Raw genomic sequence first — 22,157 nt, 5'->3', positions numbered from 1 at the left:
CCTCCGGCTCCAGTCTGCTCCACGTCACCCGCCCCAATCGCCCTACCATCGGTGGTCGGGCCTTCAGCCTCTCAGCCCCGAGGCTCTGGAACTCCATCCCCCAGTGCCTTCGCCTTGCTTCCTCCCTCTCCTCCTTCAAGGCCGGTCTCAAAACCTTTCTCTTTGACCGAGCCTTCAGCTCCCCTCTCGACTCTCTTCCTCCTCTTCGCTCCCTCCCTTCCCTCCTCTCACCCTGACCATTTCCCCCCTCCTCGCTCCCTCCCTTCCCTCCTCTCACCCTGACCATTTCCCCCACTGCTCGGGTCCTGACCCAACTGTGCAGCGCCTTGGGACGTCCTCCTGACGTGAAAGGCGCTTTATAAATGGAATCTTGTTGTTGTTGTTGTTATTCCACATGTCTCTGTTTACCTAGCAGTAAGTAGGAACCGGTTGTTAGTCAATTGGCGGATCGCTTTTCCAGGGGTAATAATTCCTTCCAAAAAAAATAATAAATTGGTCACTCAATCCATGACTGTGGGACACTGCTGTGCACAATTGGCTTCCACGTTTCACCCATAAAATACAGTCAATTTACTTTACAGTATATTCTGTGAAGTGCTTTGAGACCTCTTGAAGACGTGATAAAGCGCTATATCAAATGCAAGGATTATATATTCTAGGTGTTTCAAGCTTAACTGTTGTTCATTTATAAATCACAGAATCCTTAGTATCAGCACGTTTCAGTATGGGTGGAGGGTACGCAGATCATCATTCATGTGCCATGTTAGCTTTCTATTGAAGCAATCTTCTCTAATTCTATTTCTCTGCTATTTTTCTATACACTTATTGTTCTTCAAATGTGTTATCTAATTCCCGTTTAAAAGGCATAATTGACACATCTTCAATGGTCACTTGAAATTTGTCTGGAACTTAATTATCTCAATTAAAAATTAGATCTTGGCATCTCATTTAATGCTAATAATAATTTCAGTTTTTCATTTTAAACAGCCAGTGAAAATATCTCACTATTTTGCCTCTGGAAACACTTTTCTAATTTTGAATAGTTCTATTAGATCTCTTGTTGACCTCTTGCTCCAGTGACCCCTAATGTTTTAAACCTTCTATCATAAATAGAATCACTCATCCCAGTAAATAAATCTACATTGCACTTCTCCATGGCTTTGACTGCTATCCAAATAGTTAATGGAAACTGGAGTGTCAATCAAGATGGTGTGAGCTTAAAGTCCTGAATGAGGTTTGAGTTCTGGCTCAGAGTGCTACCAATTGAGACAATCAGATACTTAACATGTACCGTGTATGCAATGCCATTGTGCTTGATTTGGGCAAAGATCAGTTTTGTGCAGTGTAGGTAAGCACTATTATTTTTGAACCGGTAATGAAAAAAAATGTTTAAGAGCACTGTTGTGTGGTAAATTTGTGTTAATAGCAGAGAGCTATTGCCAATAACAAAACTAGCAAGAGACAATGAATATTTTTTGCAGGTGAACATGTATCTCTATTACCTATTTATTTTGGATTAATTTACAACACTTGGGTTCTAAGTCATTTTGAAACCCTATATTTTCAATGGATCCTTTCAGAACCAATTAATGCACAACAGGTGCCACTGGTTACCTATTTAAAGGAAATACCAGTCACCAATTTGCAAAGTAATAGTCAAACTGGGTTGGAGCAAAATACTAGCCAGTTTAGCTCACAAAGGTTTCTAACTGCAAAGCAAAGGGTAGGGTAAATACATTTGTTTGATTGTTTTGTACAATGATGAAATGAAGAGTAAGAATGTCAGATTTATAGGATTATTTTGTATTACATGTCAAAATTTGGCATGTTTATTGTTTTTTAATAAATGTGCTGTTGAGATTTCCTTAGGTAATGTTATGCAATTCTGACTAATTTTTCCAATACAACAATTGCTTATTGTCATTTTTAAGCAAGCCTTCCAAATTTTTGATATTAAAGCTTAAAACTGCCTTTGTCTATGTCTGATATTTGTGATTTGCTAAGAATTTATTTCAATAGCCATTGGGTGTCGTGTAGGAACCTCATATTAAAAACAAGATTAGATTTTCCAAATTGGAGGAAGAGTTCTGTAAGAGTTAAATTACTTATTTTAAATGATTCAACTGAATTATAGATGATCATAAAGGTTTTAGATCCTTATAATCTTGTAACTATATGGCTGACTCTTTAAGGTTATATTTTGTCTGAATCAAATAATTTGTTTCACTAAGCTATTACCTGAATATTGTGTTGACATCCCAGATCATTTGAGTTTATATAAATTGCCTATGACCCAGTCGTAATGTTTTTCATATAAAACATGGTGGGATAAAACAGTCTGAATTGTGTTGTTTGACTTGTATTGAAGGAAAAGCTCAGAGAACATCGGATATGGATATCAAGTATTCTGCATGTGAACATTCAATTCTTTCGGATTCAATTTTTTATGAACCACAAATGCAACCGCAGTCATTGTCTGAGTTAGTGGATGAATTTTGTACCCCGAAATCTAAGGTTCGTTTTTGCTACAATTCAGTTGGAACTGCCCTTGTTAAATCTAATCCCACGGTGACTGATCAAGTGCTGTATTCCAATTGTGCTTCCTCTGATCAGGCTGACAACCAGAAAAAACAGTGTTTAATTGAGCCTGAGGACCAATGCATGAAGGTATATCTGAGAGTGAGGCCCTTTTCACAAGTAGAAATGGAAAATAATGAATCTCAGGTCAGTGAATCATCCCATTGTAATGATAAAAAAACATTTAAGTCATACAACTTTTGAATTTGGTTACCTTGAGTTTGAGTTTAATAATCCCTTTATTTAAAAAAATACATGACTTTGTGGGAGACTGCTGTGCGCAATTGGCTACTGCGTTTCACGCACAATATATGTAGTCAAATAGCCCCTTATCTCGTCGTTGAGACATCTGAAAGCGTTTCACAGGATATACTGTAAAGTGAATTGACTATATTTTGTGGGAGAAACGTGGCAGCCAGTTGTGCACAGCAGTGTCCCACAAACAGTGGATTGAGTGACCAATTTATTTGGGGGAGAGGGATTATTACTGCTAAAAAACGATCCGCCAATCGACTAATAACCAGGTTCCTACTCACTGCTAGGTAAGCAAAGGTATAATAATAATCCTTGCATTTGATATAGCGCTTTTCATGTCTTCTAGATGTCTCAAGGCACTTCACAGAATACGCTGTAAAGTGAATTGACCGTATATTTGTGGGCGAAACTCGGCAGCCAATTGTGCACAGCAGTGTCCCACAAACAGTCATGGATTGAAAATGACCAATTTATTATTGTTTTTTGTTTTGGAGAGATTATTATTGTGGAGTAAGGAAACTTACCCAAGGTTTCGCCCTATAATAATAATAATCCTTGCATTTGATATAGCGCTTTTCACGTCGGGAGGACGTCCCAAAGCACTTCATAGAACACACTGTAAAGTGAATTGATTGTATATTTGTGGGCGAATGCGGCAGCCAATTGCGCACAGCAATGTCCCACAAACAGTCGTAGATTGAAAATGACCAATTTATTATTGTTTTGTTTTGGAGGGATTATTATTAGGCGTGTGGAGTAAGGAAACTTGCCCAAGGTTTCGCCCTGCCTGGAATTGAACTCAGGTCTCTCGCTTGCAAAGTGAGTGCTCTAACCACTGAGCTACAGGACTCCAAATAAATTAGTTATTGCTGCACACTTTGTAACAACAACAGCAAAATTACATTTATAGAGCGCCTTTCATGTCGGGAGGACCTCCCAAAGCACTGAACATTCAGGAGGGAGTGGGCAGGTTGGTAGGGATTCAGCAGGTCAAAGAGGTAAGAGGGGCAAGGCCACGGATGGTTTTAAAGGTGGGGTGGTGTAGGGGTGAGGGAAAGCAGAGAGGTGGGAGGGCGACCAAAGGCACGATCAAAGAGAAGGGTCTTAAGACTGGCCTTGAAGGAGGCAAGGGAGGAAACGAGGTGAAGGAACCGTGGGATGGAGTTCCAGAGTGTGGGGGCAGAGAAGCTGAAAGTCTGGCCACCGATGGCAGGGCAGGTCGGGCGGGAGACATGGAGCAGACCGGAGCCTGATGAATGGAGGGAGTGGGCAGGTTGGTAGGGGGTCAGCAGGTCAAAGAGGTAGGAGGGGTAAGGCCACGGATGGTTTTAAAGGTGAGGTTCTTGAACTCGATCCTCTGAGGGATGGGGGGCCAGTGGAGTCGGGTGAGAGTGGGAGTGATCGGGTCACGGAGCCTGGTGCATGAGAGTACACGAGTTGCAAAGTTTTGGATGATCTTCAGCTTGTGAAGGGAAGAGTTGGGAAGGCCGATGAGGAGGGAGTTCCCGTAATCAAGCCTTCGGGTGATGAATGCATGAGCGAGGATTTCGGCAGCCTGAGGGGTGAGGCGGTGGCGGAGTTTGGCAATGTTGCGGAGGTGGTGGTAGGCAGTGCCGGTCATGGCATAGATGTGGGGGAGAAAGGACAGTTCAGGGTCAAACAAAACACCCAGGTTCCTGACTGGCTTAGTGAGGTTGAGTGTGCAGTCATGGATGCTGGTGCTGCCAGCGCCTGAGGTGTGGAAGCACTGGTGTGAGCCAATTAGGAGGGCCTCAGTCTTGCTGACGTTGAGTTGGAGAAAGTTGTCCCTCGTCCAGGATTTGATGTCGGACAGGCAGTCAGTCAGGACCCCAGTAGTCCTGGAGTCCAGGGTAGAGTTGGATGTCATCCGCATACATGTGGAAATTTACCCCATGTCTGTGGATGACGTCACCAAGGGGGAGCATGTAGAGGGTGAAGAGGAGGGGACCGAGGACAGAGCCCTGAGGAACACTGTGGGGCCTGGAGAAGAAACCGTTTTCCGCGATGAAGTAGAGGTGGTGTGAAAGGTAGGACCTGAACCAGTCAAGGACAGAACCATGAAGGTTGAGGTGGGAGGAGAGGCGGTGGAGGAGGACTGAGTGGTCCACGGTGTCAAGGGCGGCGGAGAGGTTGAGGAGGATGAGGAGGCAGAGGGAGCCCTGGTCACACATGGTCAGGATGTCATTTGTGACCTTGACCAGAGCAGTTTCAGTGCTGTGGACAGCACAGAAACCCGATTGGAGGGGTTCACGGAGGGAGTGAGAGGAGAGGAAAGAGCAAAGCTGAGAGTCAACGGTTCTCTCAAGGACCTTGGATAGGGAGGGGAGATTTGAGATGGGCCGGTAGCTAGATAGCTGTGATGGGTCGAGGGAAGGTTTCTTCAAGGTGTCGATAACCAGTTGTTTGGCAGTACCTCACTAAAAAGTAAAATTCTGTTGAGATGAGTAACTTTCAGAAGTGTAACTGCAATGAAATTCAAACAGTAAACGTTATATAGCATAGCTGTGCCTTTTAAAATGCAATGAACTTAATTTTGCCCACACTGAATGTTCTAAATGTGTTTCTTAGGATTGTGTGATTTTAGAAAGTTCCGAGACTGTTGTGTTGAGAGCTCCCAAGCTTTCATCCACCATGAAAAATAGTGAAAGGGGTATTGGCCAATCTGTACACAAGTTTACATTCACTCAGGTGAGTGATTGATTATTTGATTCATTTGTATGTATTAATCAATAAATTGCTGGAAAGTAACTACATGATCAGCTTATAACCTGCCTAAGTGTATTCAACTCATCTGAAGGTCTTTAACAATATTTCTATAATTTAGACAGTACATAAATATTTCTTCTGTGCCTCTTTTCAGATCTTTGGGCATCAAACCACCCAGAAGCAATTCTTTGATGGTACAATAAAAAATTTGGTTAAACAATTCCTTAAAGGTCAGAACAGTTTAGTGTTTACTTATGGAGTTACCAACGCTGGGAAAACCTACACAATCCAAGGTATGGAGTTTTTTTTTTGGGGGGGGCGGGACATTTGTATAGTGCCTTTTGCGTTGGGAGGACGTCCCAAGGCGCTGGACAATCAATGTTTCGGACCCGAGCTAGGTGTCGAGCTAGGTGTCGGGTTCGGGGAGGGTGGAGGGCAGGTGGAGAAGGAGGGTGATTGAAGGCATGGTGGAAGAGAAGGGTCTTGAGACAGGTCTTGAAGGAGGCAAGGGAGGAGGCGAGGTAGAGGGACTGCGGGATGGAGCTTCAGAGAGTGAAGGCAGAGTGTCTGAAGGCCCGCCTGCCAATGGTGGGACCGCCGAGGCAGTGGACGTGAAGCAGCCAAAGTCCGCTGAACGGAGGGAGCAGGCAGGTTGGTAAGGAGTTTAGGAGTTCGCAGAGGTAGGGGGGAGCAAGGCCATGGAGGGCTTTGAAGGTGATGACCGGGATCTTGAACTGGGCTTAAAAACAAAGAAACAAAAAAGGGCTAAGAATACAAAGTAAAGAACAAGAACCTATTCTTTCAAAACACAATGCATAATCTGTATTACTCCAAATTGTACGCAATTAATTCTGTACAATAAATCAGAGCTAAGAGGATTAAAATCTTTGAATTTCCCCCGATTTGTACAAAATAATTTATATTGCACCTTTCACGTCAGAAGGAAGTCTGATCTGTGTTTAAATGGATGGAGAAATAAGAGAACCCAATGTATGTAATTATAACCATTTCAAGGTCGCAAGTCTATGTTTTTCTAATCTAGCTCAAATTGAACTTTCAATTTCTATTTCCCAAATATCAATTTAGATTTTATTTTCCAAATCAAAACTACAAGTTGCTTTGCTCTTTAGAAATAATGGTAGTTTTCATTACTCAGACACTTTCTTTTGGTCATGGATAGGTACACCTAAAGATGGTGGTATTTTGCCAAGATCACTGGATATGCTCTTTAATCACGTAAAAGGAAGATGGTATAAAAGGATGGATTTAAAGCCATTTACATGCAATGAGGTTTTGAAACTGGACAGTAATCAAGTTTGGCAAGAAGAGCTTGTTAAAGCTAGTGTCCTTTCCATGCTGAAAGAGGTGAGTTGATTTCTTGGAGTGACAACTGATGTTGGACTGAGATGTTATATAAATGCAAGTTGTTTTGGTGGTGGTTGTGAATCTTGCTCTTTCTGGAACCTATTGTGGTCCTCTGGCTCAGTGGTTAGAGCACTCGCCTTGCAAGCGAAACACCTGGGTTCAATTCCCGGCAGGTCAGGGCGAAACCTTGGGCAAGTTTCCTTACTCCACACGCCTAATACTAATCCCTCCAAAAAACAAAACAATAATAAATTGGTCATTTTCAATCCACGACTATTTGTGAGACACTGCTGTGCGCAATTGGCTGCTGAGTTTCGCCCACAAATATACAGTCAATTCACTTTACAGCATATTCTGTGAAGTGCTTTGAGACGTCGAGAAGACGTGAAAAGCGCTACATCAAATGCAAGGATTATTATTATATTATTATTGGTTAGGTCCTGTATATTTGAATTGTCTTTTGAAATGTTTTACTAAGCTTTCTTTGTACTGCAACTGTATCACTTTCTATGGGATTCAAGAAATAACTTTGTTTCACACTTACAAAATTTTAATCTTTGGCATATTAAAGTGGGGTGCACCAATATGCCACCCGTGCATATCAATATAACTGAGGTTAATTGATCCTCCCAAATTGTTAGATTTATGAGCACAAGTTGCATATTTTGTACTTTATTCTACAGATGTAGCTTTTCCTCTTTTAGGAGGTGGAATATCGCACCTTGAGGACCACATGTCAGAGCAGCCTAAAAGGACTCTTCTCAACAAGTACAACCCCTGAAGCGTACTCTCTATCCCCTGACAAATTGGGTATTTTTTTTTAAAATGGCTCTTACTCTGCTCTCTGGTTTTGATGAATATTATATTGAAGCTTGCTTTTGAAGTGTAGCAAAATGTCAACTGTGTTAGTTGTGTGTTCCATGCCATTCAGCTTGAGTTTGTGTGGCAGAAAGGAACCTTAGCTTGAAGGCTGACGTTAAAATGTTTGCATAATAACACTTGTGTTTAATATAGCACCAAATGTCATCAAGACATCTTGACTGTGGATTGACTGTATTTTGTGAGCACAAAATATCCCATGGCACTATTTTCTCAGTGTTCTGGCCAACAACTCACACACAAATATACAGTCAATTCACTTTACAGTATATTCTTTGAGACATCTAGAAGACGTGAAAAGCGCTATATCAAATGCAAGGATTATTATAACAATTCTCCAGATAAAATTGATCAGTCACTTCACAACTGTTTGTGTGACATTGCTGTGTGGAAATTGGCTCACACACTCGCCTATAAAATACAGAGACTACATGTTACAGTAAATCCAGTGAAGTGCTTTGAAATGTCCGCCCAAAATGAAAGGTGCTAAATGCAAGGATAGCTATTTAAAGTGTCTTAAATTTGTTTCCTTTTCAATGGCAGAAAGAGAGTCTGAAATAGAGAATGGTTTTAATAGCGACACTGACCTCTGTGATCAAGGACCAGTCAAATATTCAGTTTGGGTTTCATTCTGTGAAATTTACAATGAATATGTCTATGACCTATTGGAGGCAATACCAGCTTTAAAAACCCAGAAACGGCGAAACTTGCGAGTCTGTGAAGATCAAAATGGAAACTGTTATGTTAAAGGTATACCCGATTTTATATATTTTTTAAGTTGTTTAGCTTTCCAAGTCTGAATATGAAATATTAGAATTGTTGGATTAGAAAGTTGATCATTTATATGTATGACATGTTTCTGTCTTTGGCTGCCTCACGTTTTTGCAAATATTTTCAGAACTAAAGTGGATCCACGTCACTAGTGCTGATGAGGCTAACAAGATCCTAAAAGTTGGAAACAAAAATCGAAGCTTGGCTTGCACCAAATTGAACCAGCAATCAAGCAGAAGGTTTACTATAAGCATTAGTTTATTAGTGCTCCGGGACGCTACTCCGTGTGAAGAGTGCTATATAAATGCCAGTTGGTGAAATGTAGGCTGTTAATGGCAAGCTAACCATGTCTAAACATAGCTTGTAAGTTGCCAATTTCACTCATTTTGGTAGCAGTCTCCTCTAAGTCAGAAGTTTGCTGATTTATACCCCATCTGTACTTTAGCTTATACGAATGACACACCACCATAGTATTGAGGGATTGCTCCATTATGGTAGTTTCTGTCTTTTGGATGAGATGCTGAACTGTTCAGGTGGCTGTCAGTCATGAAACTTTACACATACCAGGAGAAAGGAGTTTATCTCATTATCCAAGTCAGCAATCCTTTGGATTGCAGTCATTTCGATGTTCACATCATGGTTGTTTGTGGGACATTAGTTGCCAAGACATTACAATTGAGAGCAATCAACCATGAAGCAGTTTGAGCCATTTGACGTGAGGATACATGAAAAATGCAAAAAAAATTCTTAGCCATTCACCACTACACAGTCTAGGTCGTGAAGAATTAGAAATCGTTTAATGTAATTGCTTATGTTCTATAAATTGATTCATGTAAAGTTGTGAATACTTAGTTTAGTCGAAATTGGCTTGTGTTCTTGCAGCCACACAATATTCTCTGTTCGACTGATGCAAATGAATGATGAAGATAATGCCCAGGTTCTCAGGATTTCAGAGTAAGTAGAGTTGCATATTAAATATCAAATGTTTTGTATTTTCACAGCTAAAATGCACAGCTAAAATGCACACCTTAAGTTTAATGAAATCTGCAACCTTTGCTCTGATGCTGAGACCTACCTAGAGCTGCTATTTGCTATGTCCAAGGGCATTATATCAGCTAAAAATATTGAATAATTTAATTTTGCATTTGATAAGGTGATTAAATCATTGCAACATCTTGAAGTGCTTGAAAGGTGCTATATCAAAGTAATTCTTTTTTGCAAATTTGGGTACCTTGGCTAAGATTAAATAGTGAAGGAATTTTTAAAATTTGAAGGTTAATCAGGTGTTAATTAGATTGTAGTGGATGAGAAGGCATGGTGCTTCCTTATCTTAGCCTGGTGATTGGAATCCAAAATGTTGCAGAGAGGTCACTTGCTTGAGGAGAATAGTGTTCGGCAAAATAAAAGGAAGAATTTCTGTAAGCTAGGAAATTGTGGTGGCCAGTGCTACAATGGTAGGTTCTGATTATGCAATATATTAAAATTGTTGAATTATGATAAATGCAGGTTATCGTTGTGTGACTTGGCTGGGTCAGAACGTTGCGGTAAGACGCAAACATTTGGAAACCGACTGAAGGAAGCAGGAAACATCAATAATTCTCTCCTTATCCTTGGCAAGTGTATTGCTGGACTCAGGGAGAGACAGCACAATAAGTAAGTAATGCATTCAAGTTCTTTTTTTTTAACGGAATTTACTTGAATTGCTCATCTTTGGAAATTCACATACACCCAATTGGAATGAAGCACTTTCTACTTTACAAAAAATCTATAGGATAACATTTGTGTTTTTTGTTAAATTATTTCTTTCCTGAGTTAAAACAGCAGGGGGTGCCCTTCTTCAGGTAAATGATTTTTCTCCTCTCCCGGTCCTAGCAGTGCAGTTTTGTGATCCTGAGAGTTACTTTATTTTCTACAATTTTAGGCCTCATGATCAGATTTTTGTTCAATCCTGACTGCCTACGAGGGCTTAAAAAATTAACTGGGAGTGGTCCAGAGGCTTTGGGCCAACAAACCACTTACCTAGAGAGGAGTCCCACCTGTCGGTCTTTAAAGAAGTTGACTTTTTTTTAAGGAAAGCTGCATTTTTTTTTCCCCTGTAGGTAAACCATTGGATTTATGTACTTGAGCAAAATACAGAGATGTGCAACGTTTCTATACAATATCTAAACACTAACTCTGCTTTGTATACAGCACAAAAAACTTGAGTGGCTCACAATCAATTAATTGTATACACAAATTGGATTTTCAAACAGCCTTTGTCAGGATGTTCTCATAATATAATTGTACATTATTTTCATATTTGCATACTATATTCTGTATGATGAGTGAATTTTGGTCTGCTGTGAATAGGATTTAGAATAAGTTTATTTGCTACAATATCATTTTTTGAACCAGGATTATGCAGACTTATTAAGAATTACTATTTTTAAGATGTAACTCTGAAGTCATGTAGTGAGCTTAAAGGCCAGCCAGTATGTTTCAATGTTTTGTAAATATTGTTCTCATTTAATAAAAAAACCCTCTCTGGACAGATGTTATAACTGGCACAGAGTAAAGGTTATGCAGGTAGCATCTGAAAAGCCTTCTACTTATATTTGTACTTAATTGGTAATCTCCAGCTTTTTTTTATGCATCTCTCTGACTACCAGAATGAAAGCCATTATTGTCCCCTTCCGAGAGAGCAAACTGACTCGCCTTTTTCAAGGTTTCTTTTGTGACAAAGGCAAAGCTTGTATGATTATTAACATAAACCAATGTGCATCTACATATGATGAAACTCTACATGTAATGAAATTTTCAGGAATTGCTAAACAGGTAAGTGCTATTCATTTCTTTGATATTTGATAATATTGTCAAGTGTATGGTCACACTCTCATCCAAATTGGAGTTGGGTTGATCATTAAGGGATAGGTTTGTTGGGCTTACTGCCTAACAATTGTAATAGGAACTGTAAATCATAGTTAAGGAGCAAGGGCAAACTACCCAAATGAAGCCAATAGTCAGTCATAATGTGTACAGTTGAATTTACAGTATTATGAAACCTATTCAAAATCACTTGCTTTTTTGCTCTCTAAACCATGTTGGTGATTTACTAAAGTAATGCATTTGTGAAAACTACTCTAGAATACTGTGGTAAAGTATGCAGTGTTTCAAAATGTGTTTCCTTGTGTCAATTAAGCAATTGCCTTCTCGTAGTATTTGGGTGGACAATGCTAAAAATATCCAGATGCTTATTTGTGAAGGGATTTACTTGTCACTACTATAGAGGATATAGGCTGGTCACAATTTTAAATAAACCTGAGTATTCTTCTATTTAGATAGTTCAGATAATTCAACCAAAACTGGAACTAATTAATCCAACGACTAGAAAAGAGGACAGTATGATGGTATGTATGGATCTCAGCAACACTCTCGCCACAGAAAATAGCATCTCTGGAGATCTGTTACATGAGGCAGACGAAGAGGAATTGGATGTCACTGCTTTAGGCTATGAAGTAAGCTTTGCACCCAAAATGATAGAGGGGATGGAGGGACTGGACTATGAAGAGCTATTGGATAAACTGGGAATGTTCACGCTGGAAAAGAGAAGATTGAGGGGTGATATGATTACAATCTTTAAGATTCTGAAGGGACTAGATAATGTAGACCATGATAAACTGTTTTATCTTCTCCTGAACAGTAGAACCAGAGGACACGGCCTGCAATTAAAGAGGGGTAAATTCAGAACAAATCTGCAGGAAACACATCTTCAGTGAACAAATAGTAAACTTATGGAACAAGCTCCCTAGAGAGACAGTGGAAGTAGAAAGTGTTCTTTGTTTCAAGAACAAATTAGATAGATTTCTGGTAGAGAATAATATCTTGGGATAGATTATGTAGTTTGGGACACAACATATCAAGCAACTGCCAGGTTCATGAAAGGCGAACTAGATGGAACTTGGTCTTCTTTCGCCTAGCAAATTCTTATGATATTATGAAATAATTCAATTGGATGAACATCTGCCTTGTTTAAGATGTGTGTAAGGTAATGGTACCAATTGTGGATTGGATTTAATTACCTAGAAAATAAACAAATAATATGGCAAAGAACTAAATTCACAGGGCTAATATTGAACTGCTTTTTGATTATTTTGAAGGAGGGGAAGGCAGTTGTATTAAATTCTAAAGGTGAAAAATAATTCAATCGATTTTGCCATATGGCAATGTTTATTAAACTGGAACCTTGCATATCTTACAGTGACCATGAACTGAGATGTGTTGGAAAATAAAATGGAGTTTGTTTTATAAAGTCCTTTGTCTTGGTAGAAGTATGTGAGATAGATGGGCATATCTTTGTAATTGGAATACATTCTGAATATTTGGTACATGGAAGTTAGTCTTTAGCAAGGAGGAAACTTTACAATTGCCAAGAGTTTAGAGAAAATTCCCAACGAAAAAGTTAATGAGGGATCCTAAAATGAACAGAGCAGAAACTGGAAATGCAAGTTCTATTGTGTGTTCCTAGGAAGCTGAGCATGTTAAAGATGAGGCTGCTGAAGATTGAGAGTATTTTGAGTTAAAATCTTTTGCTGAACTGAAAATGAATAGATGGTGCATTTGTGCTAATAGATTAAACGGATAAACTTGGAAATATTTCAAGGTTTATACATAAACCATACATGGAATTAATCCAACCATTAAACATAATATTGGAAGTAATGAGGGCAGTATTTTTTTTAAATTTAACAGAAAGCTGTGAAGAGGTTTACAAGTTAGATGCATGACAGAAGTATTGGGGATTAACGTGCATCTATAGTAACATTGTGTACTTTCAGTCCTAAAAGTTGCTAAAATTAGATGCCTTTACACTACTTGGCTGCTTGGTGCATAGTTCTGTTCTGGTGGTTAGGAAATGCTGGACACGATTGAAAATCTAAAACAAAAACTGATCGCTGAAAGGCAACACAAACTGCTTTTGGAAATTCGGGTCCGTGAGGAGATGGGGCAAGCTATGTTTCAGCAGCTGATGCACACGGAAGAAGTTTGGAGGTAAGGTTTAATGTTGGTGTCTAGTACCGAAAATGTTTTTTTTAATAAAGTTAAGTGTGTGACCTTGTACAGCAAGCAATATAGCAAGCCGTTGAATTTAATGTGCAATTAAAATTGCTTTAATATTAACTTAAAATGTATATTGTGTTCACTGAGTTTTTCAGTTCAACACGAATACCATTTTTGTGTAAATTGTTTATATTTATCCAGTTCTAACTTGCGCTTGACTGGCATTAATTTTTCTGTTTAAGCCCCCAATTTTGTTCCTGTGTTGTGGGACAAGCTGGGAATATGAAATAACTGCAACTCCAGGGAGCATTAACTATGGAGCGGCCAGTGCTGTAACTGTAGTAATCTTTCCCTTTGAAGATGTTCTGCAGCCTCCAGCTATAAATGGGCAAATGTTGTCAACCATTAATTGTAAGATGGTTGTGATGATCATCAACTTGACGCGGATGTTCAGTGTTTTTCAGATTTCTTTTTCTGTATGCAATCACATGTTATCTTTTGCTGAAGCGAACGCTTTGAAGAATTAAAGGAGAACTATGATGATCAATTGGAGAGTAAACTTCACATGTACAAAGAATCAATCAAGCGACATGCATATAAATGTGCTTTAGAAGAGATTAAAGATAAACATGGTGCAGAGGAAACATTTACTATTCAAGGCAAAGTTAAGGTAATATGAATGTTGTTGCCCGACTACATGTATGTGTCTAATCGGCTCAGGTAGTGTATAGGACTCGCTAAGTGCAATTTGGCTGCTGCATTTGACAACAAGGTACTGACTGGACCTGACAACAATTCCTGTTTAGTGTTTTGAGACTTTGACATATGAAATGCAAGAATCATCGTTCACATTCATAACAGCCATGTATTGGAGTCCTATAGCTTAGTGATTAGAGCACTCGGCTCGCAACTGAGAGGCCCTGGGTTCAATTCCTAGGAGGCGCAAAATGTTGGACAAATTTCCTTACTCCACACTCCCCTGTTTACCTAGCAGTAAGTAAGAACCGGTTGTTTGTCGATCGGCAGAAAGTATTTCCGGGGGTAATAATCCCTTCAAAAAAATAATTTAAAAAAATAATAATTTGCACGTTCAGTCCATGAGTGTTTGTGGGACATTGCTGTGTGCAATTGACTGCTGCGTTTCGCCCACAAAATATACAGTCAATTTCATTTTGCAGTATATTCTGTGAAGTGCCTTGAGACATTTTGTGATAAGATGCTATATCAAATGCAAGGATTATTATTGTTATTGGTACAATTCTAAAGAACAGTAATAATTCATCTTTACTTACTGAAATTCAACTTATGTTGTGCATCACTTGTGGATATTGTTGTGAATATTATTTGTGAGGATGATTGCTTTTACCTCCACTGGTTATGTGGTCCTTTATTGAGTCTACTTCTTTTCAAGGAGCCAGATTCAAAACTACTGGAAGAGAGCCTGAATGATTGCCAAAGCCAACTTGCTTATGTGAATTCACAATCTCCAACTGGCCTGACCAAGGAATTGGAACAATTAAAGGAAGAAGTGCTGAAAACAAAATCTCAGATGACAAATCTTCAACTCGAAGTGGCTGTAAACTGCCAAGGTAGAGAGTTCCTATTTTGGGGGCTCTGACCGTACAATTGTGTTGATCAGTGTGGTTTGTGGAGTCTTGTAGCTCAGTGGTTAGAGCACTAGCCAAGCAAGCGAGAGACCTGGGTTTGATTCCCGGCAAGTTTCCTTACTCCACACACCTGATAATAATCCCTCAAGAAAAAATAAATGAATTGATCACTTAATCCATGACTGTTTGTGGGACACTGCTGTGCACAATTGACTGCCATGTTTCACCCACAAAATATACAGTCAATTCCCTTTACAGCATATTCTGTGAAGCACTTTGAGACTTCTAGAAGATGTGAAAAACGCTATATCAAATGCAAGGATTATTATTTGCAATTTAAACCCCAGTAGAGACTGGTTTTAAATATTCAATCAAAGACATTTCCCCTCACAATTTTTAGCATTCTACCTCTTTTTACTATTCTAAGATGTTTGGTTGGAAACTGCTTAAGATAAAGAGGCTTTAAAAAATCTGTATTTCTCCACAGAAGTAAACAAGTACAAGGAATTGTATGAGGCTAAAGCTGTGTCTGAGGAATGGTTTGAGAAATTATCTCATGAGAATGATCAGGTACTGGTGGCAACAATAATAAATTTACATTTATTATTTATTACATTTAAAATCCTGTAGCTCAGTGGTTAGAGCACTCGCTTTGCATGTGAGAGACCTGAGTTCGATTCCCAGCAGGGTGAAACGTTGGGCAATTTTTCTTACTCCACACGCCTAATAATAATCTCTCAAGAAAAAAAAACACAATAATAAATTGGTCATTTCAATCACGACTTTTTGTGGGACACTGCTATGCACAATTGGCTTCTGCATTTCGCCCACAAAAAAAATAGTCAATTCACTTTACAGTCTATTCTGTGAAGCGCTTTGAGACATCTAGAAGATGTGAAAATGCAAGGATTATTATTATTTGTACAGCACCTTTCACATTGGGAGCACTGAAGGACCCTACAAGAAACAGGATTCCACTCAGATTATTCTATGCAGTATTTCAGAGTGTCCAGAATTTGACAATTGTTCAAAATGCAGCTTGATTCCAGAAGGTGGTTTTTTGTGAGTTTTCTTTAAGAACTACAGAAAATTAACTTCCAAGTTGAGGCTGAATTCAACAATTTGCCAAATTTCTGGCCCTTTTAAGATGTTGCACGAAATAAAGTCTAGACCCAGGCAGAATTTCTTGATTAGTTCCTGCTGTTCTGCTAGTTTATCAGTTCTGACATATTAACACTCCCACTGATTCTGTTGCCAATACATTTCACATTTTTTTTGTCAACTTACAGTCCATTTGTCAAGTGATTTTCGTTATGTATCCGGTAACCTGGACATGCCTAAAATGCATGGTAAGACTTGACATGTAGACTCTGCCTTGAATGGGTTATTTCTGTAGGTAGTAACCCATGACTGCAAGGTTACTAGTTTTATGATCACAACAACTTGCACGTATATAAATACAACATGTATATAAATCTACTTTCAATAACTGATCTGATAGCTGATCGACTCCTTGAAGAGGGAGATTCAAGATATGCACTCGGCTCTGCAGGAGGCAGAAGAGAATTATCAGGAAGCTAATAAGAATGTGAAGGAACTGCAGTCCACATTGGCAAAGCAGGTACAATATATAGAATTAATTAGTGTTTCCCTTTTAGTGTGTTATATCTAGTTCAGCTGTGTGGGGTGAATTGGATAATTTTAATCCCATATTAAAAAATGAGCATTTTCATGTCAATTTCAGATTGGAAAAAACAGAATTAGCCTAACTTGCTATCAAAACACTTTTAGCATGTTTTTTTTTGCTGAAGGAAAAATTGTAAGGAATGCGATTCACGGCTTTAAATTCTGAGAACTGATGATTTAATTGATCAAGGCTGCAGGTGAACAAAATGTAATGCCGCCCCCACCCCCGGCCAACTAGAATGTGTTTACACTCCACCAGCAATGTTGATAAATGAAATTAACAATCAAAAGTTATTTTTCTTCAATAAATTGTTCTGATCTTCAAATGCCTTACCACCCTTGTGATTTCTTGGGGTCCTATTTTGTGCTCACTCCCTTTGATCTGATAACTTGGGCCAGCTCCACATCCTCTGCCCCACTATCACTCCCCCACCGTGACCACATCACTCCCACCCTCGCTCAAGATCCTCATCCTCACCTACAAGGCCATTCACGGCCTTGCTCCCTCCTACCTCTCTGACCTACTATCCCCCTACCTACCTGCCCGTACCCTCCGTTCCTCTGGTTCCGGAATGCTCCACATCCCCCGCTCCAACCGCCCTACCATCAGTGGCCGGGCCTTCAGCCTCTCAGCCCCTAGGCTCTGGAACTCTATCCCCCAGTGCCTTCGCCGCCTCCTCCCTTTCCTCCTTCAAGGCCGGTCTCAAGACCTTTCTCTTTGACCGTGCCTTCAGCTCCCCTCTCAACTCTCTCCCCCTCCTCGCTCCCTCCCTTCCCTCCCCTCACCCTGACCATTTCCCCCCAATGCTCGGGTCCTGACCCAACTGTCCAGCGCCTTGGGATGTCCTTCCGATGTGAAAGGCGCTCTATAAATGGAATCTTGTTGTTGTGTTGTATCAGTGGGTGAACTTTCAACCACTTTGCGTTCTGGAACTCTCCCTACAGTTCCTTGCGTCACACTCCCTCCGACTGTGCCTTCAGGAACGTCACTGCTAGTTTTCACTAGGGCAGTTTTTTTTATCCTTTTTTTTGCTGAATGTTGTTTTATAAAAAGGAATTAAAGTGAATAATCAGTGGTTGAATATAAACGCCGATGCAGATTGGTTGGGCCGAATAGCCCATATTGCTCTATGTGAAACTTCCCTTTCCGTCCTTTAGGATCAAATGCTTGCGGACATTGAAAAAGAACGTGCTGACCAGATTAATGAGTTGCAAGCTACTGTTGTGAAACTTCAGGAAGAGCTAGCTCTGCGTAAGAGCCTAGACATCACTGAAAAACCACCCAAAAAAAGGTTCTTCACCAACCTTGCTGGATCCAAATTGTCAGGTTGTTCGTCTGTAAAATACAGTTTGTTTAAATCCAAGAAGCCAAGTTAATGACTAAAAATTAAGAGAGATGGTGGTTCAGGAAAAGAAAACTGCCATTGCTACTAAGTAATAATGAATAATTAATTTTAATCTGTGGTCTAATTATGCATGTATATAAATGTTTAGTAATTTTAAATGTAAACTAATAAAGTTGAACGTCAATTTTAGATTTTCTTGTCGTGACTTTCTTAATTTAAAAGGTTGCATTGATGCTTCCATACTTTGGGAGAGGCTGAGGTCAGTTAAAACAACCAGACTGAGTGGTGCAAAACATTAAGATGAAGGTTAATTTTAGACAATGGGGAAGAGATTTTAGGGAATTTAAGTTTGTTGCAGGCAGGTGGAAGGTTAAATGCTGGAGATTGGTGAATATTTCCCGATATTCAAATGTTACACATGATCCTTGGGATTTTAAATGGTCTATAATATTAAGAAATTTTTTGAATCCATTGAATACTGCAGTCCAAAAATAGATCATTCAGCCCTCTGGTGTTGTTTCCATGTGAGCCACCAAGTCTAATCCTGCTCCTCACACTCGCTTGTTAATCTTTTTTTCATCCAAAGGTTAGCCTTAATGCTTTGCTTTTGTATTCTATTCCTCTACATGCAAAACAAAGCATTCAGTTTGCTGCTTTATGGCTTACTCTCTGTGCTGCTATTTTTAATGACTTGTGTATCTACACATCAGGCTCCATCTGCTTCTCTTACTCCATCTAAAATCTTATTTTTTGCAATTTTTCAATATTAAGTTGTATTTTGCTGTCCTATTAATGGCTGAAATGTAATTTCACAATTTTTGGCATTGAACTACATTTGCCACTTACCTTTTTATCTGTGGCCTCCTGCAGTCTCTCACAATCCACATTGCATTTGCCATGCCCCAATGTGGTGTCAACAGATTTTTAACATTGTTCCCTCACTAAATTATTTATACAGTGAATATGAGAAGACCCTACTCCCCACCCACCCTCCTACATAGACCACTATTGGAGTCCTGTAGTTCAGTGTTTAGAGCACTTGCCTTGCAAGCAAGAGACCTGGGTTCGATTCCCGGCAGGGTGAAATGTTGGGCAAGTTTCCTTCATCCACATGCCTCTGTTTACCTGGCAGTAAGTAGGAACCCAGTTGATAGTCAATTGGTGGATCGCTTTTCTGGGGGTAATAATTCCTTCAAAAAAAATTGCTCACTTCAATCCATGACTGATTGTGAGACACTGCTGTGCGCAATTGGCTGCTGCATTTTGCACACAAAATATACAGTCAATTCACTTTACAGTATATTCTGTGCAGCGCTTTGAGATGTCGTGACATGATAAGGTGCTATATCAAATGCTATTATTACTGAACACCACTCACTATATCAGCCCAGTTTGAGAAAGTGCCTTTTATCCCATCTCTTTCTTTCTGTTCTCCCTCCTCTATGTGGCCACATCCTCTTTAATTCCAGGATGCTGTAAACACAAGATGATGTCCATGTTTAAAGTGTACTGAGGCCTTAAGAAGTAGTATTAGAATAAAAACTCCTGAACCTTTTGAGTAGATGAAGTGCTGAAAATAGGCTCTGATCCAGATGTGAATTGTGCTTTTTATACCTGTTTTGAATTGTCCCAATAAAAGTATCCCAATATTTGCATTAAAGGTGTTCAGATTCGTAACATAAAACTGGGGATATAATCGCCAATTATTTTGTGAAGTTGCCTTCCATCAGAGGGCAGCAGTGCCCTTTTCCACATTTAGAAAGATTATAAAAACTTTTCAGAAATGTTATCTGCTTTCATTTCACTGGCAATGCACTAGGGCATAATAGAAATATGAATCCAAGTCCACATTTGTCAAGCGTAACTACAATGCTATTAAAATCTGAGGAAAGGAAGGGGTGGGGACTCAGAGGAAGGAGCTTAACATTTTGGCTTCTGGACCTTGTGGCTGGGATGGGAAATAAGAATTGAATTAGTGTAATTTGGCAATTAGAGACAGCACTGATGAAAGGCAAACAGGGGTCTATTGCAATTTGATATGATGGAAAAATCAGAAGGTTGAGAGTTGGGTGCTCTGAGATGAGATCCAAACAAATGTCCTGGCATGATTGAAGGAGTATTAGGGGGTGATGATCAAGAGAGAAGTCATCAGATAATTAAGAAGGTGGATTAGAGGAAAAGGAATAGTATTAGCAGTTATTGAGAGATCATGAAAATGGACAAAGATAGCAGGAATGAGAAAGGGATGTACATAGAGAGAATGTACCTGAAATTAACTGATTGGAAGCATGCTGTGGTTAGAAAGGCTTATTGAAACTAACAATAATAGGACATGTGCTGCTTATCTGTCAAAGAAATGCATTGTGCACAGGATTCCTGAATTTATTTCTGTGAGGCAAAATAGACTAAGGGAGAGTGAAAGAACAAGGGTATAATTAAAATGGATATTTCTGGAGTAGGATCATTGTTTAATGGACAAAGCAACTGTAATGTAAGTGGACTCCAGTGGCACCATCAGCATAGTGTGCATGATAAACCTTATAGGAAAGCCCCAAACCTCTAAAGAAAAGTTAATTTTGCAAAGTTGGAAGAATTTCGGTTCCATTTAATACCTTTTGGTGAATATAAACTCTTTTATCTGGGGTAGAAGATCAAGTTGGTGCCATTCGTACAATATGCATGCTGCAAATTTGTTTCAATAGAATGATGTTTTACAATCCACTAAGGTTTAAATAATGCATGAAGCATTCTGAAGGCATTATAATGCAAATGCAGCTTCAATTCTGAGAATTTGTTCTGTCATTCAAAATTTGTTTCCTGATATTGTGGCCCATTGAACTTACAGTTCAACTGAACATAACTCACTTATGATTTTCTTATGAAATATTTTCCACATTGAGATCATTAATAACAACTTCTTCCCCCCACGATATACAGCTTTATTGTGGAATGAGATATGGTCAGAAATAGTGTCCAGTCAGTCTCTATGTTATCTACAGATGTGGCATTAATGATGTAAAATGTATATATTAATTATAATCATACTCTTTGCATTTGATACAGTGCCTCATCACTTCATCAAGATGTGAAGTGACTGTATTTTGTAGCCAAATGAGGCAGCCAATTTCACACAGCATTGTCCCACAAAAAGCCATGAAGTGTATGATCAATTTTATCTGGTCAATTGTTGGCCAGGATATAGGGAGAAACTTCCTCTCTTCTCCAATAGTGTCGACTTATTTTCATTGCAGCAATTGTTTTTTTTCTCAGATTAAAAAGGAGGAGCTAAAACCAATGAGCAGCTTCCAGACTGATGGTTTGATGTACACCAGAGAACTAAATGCAAACATCAAAAGCAATATTGCAGAACAAGTATGATTTCAGACTGTGAAGAATTATTTTTGTTTGTGTGCTTTAGCAACAACAAAATTACATTTGTATAGCGCCTTTCACGTCAGGAGATTGTTTCAAGTCGCTGGACAGTAAAGGATTTGCACCCAAGCCAGTCCCTACTGAGTGGAGAGAGCAGACCTGTATTTGATCATACATGTGTATCTTTATACATTTTAATAATCACCCATTTCAATTTTGCTGTCAAACTCAATAATTGTTGTAATTTTCCAATAAATGTACCATTACTACTTTATTCTTATCCTTTTCTACCTCCATCTCTGACCATTACTCTTCACCTTTCTCTGCAAGTATTGTGCCAATTAAAATTCTTGCCAAACATTACTGGCTGTAACTCGCTGCTATTATTTGTCTCAACCACAGTCGGAGACAGCTTGTGATATAATTAGTGAGATCCTGGTACTAATAAGCAGATTGCTTTTGATGATCTTCTGTTTACTTTTAGATTTTCCAGTCTTGTGCATTCCTAAGTTACTCAGATGATGAGGAATTGTAA

At 39.2% G+C, this 22,157-nt stretch overlaps 1 protein-coding gene across 1 annotated transcript; it reads left to right on the top strand.

Moving 5' to 3' along the window:
• The first annotated feature begins 2,391 nt into the window (after positions 1-2,391).
• On the top strand, positions 2,392-22,157 carry zgc:56231 (KISc_KIF23_like and GBP_C domain-containing protein). The gene is made up of 19 exons (XM_042331676.1): positions 2,392-2,724; positions 5,422-5,541; positions 5,714-5,852; positions 6,740-6,924; positions 7,629-7,734; positions 8,347-8,553; positions 8,702-8,813; positions 9,457-9,528; positions 10,081-10,227; positions 11,223-11,388; positions 11,892-12,068; positions 13,463-13,602; positions 14,119-14,281; positions 15,023-15,200; positions 15,706-15,788; positions 16,720-16,839; positions 18,063-18,242; positions 21,521-21,622; positions 22,107-22,157. The coding sequence occupies exons 1-19, from the start codon at positions 2,392-2,394 to the stop codon at positions 22,155-22,157; spliced, it is 2,781 nt and encodes a 926-aa protein (XP_042187610.1).

Source organism: Callorhinchus milii, unplaced genomic scaffold, assembly GCF_018977255.1.
Source record: "Callorhinchus milii isolate IMCB2004 unplaced genomic scaffold, IMCB_Cmil_1.0 Scaffold2, whole genome shotgun sequence".
NCBI classification, from domain to species: Eukaryota; Metazoa; Chordata; class Chondrichthyes; order Chimaeriformes; family Callorhinchidae; genus Callorhinchus; species Callorhinchus milii.
The sequence above is the reverse complement of the archived record's forward strand: the minus strand, read 5'-3'. Positions and strand labels throughout refer to the sequence as shown.

Coding starts and splice junctions, on each gene's coding strand:
- zgc:56231 (XM_042331676.1), top strand. CDS start 2,392: ATGGATATCAAGTATTCTGCATGTGAACATTCAATTCTTTCGGATTCA. Junction 8,814..9,456: donor AACCAGCAATCAAGCAGAAG/GTTTACTATAAG, acceptor GTGTTCTTGCAG/CCACACAATATTCTCTGTTC. Junction 18,243..21,520: donor AATTGTCAGGTTGTTCGTCT/GTAAAATACAGT, acceptor TTTTTTTCTCAG/ATTAAAAAGGAGGAGCTAAA.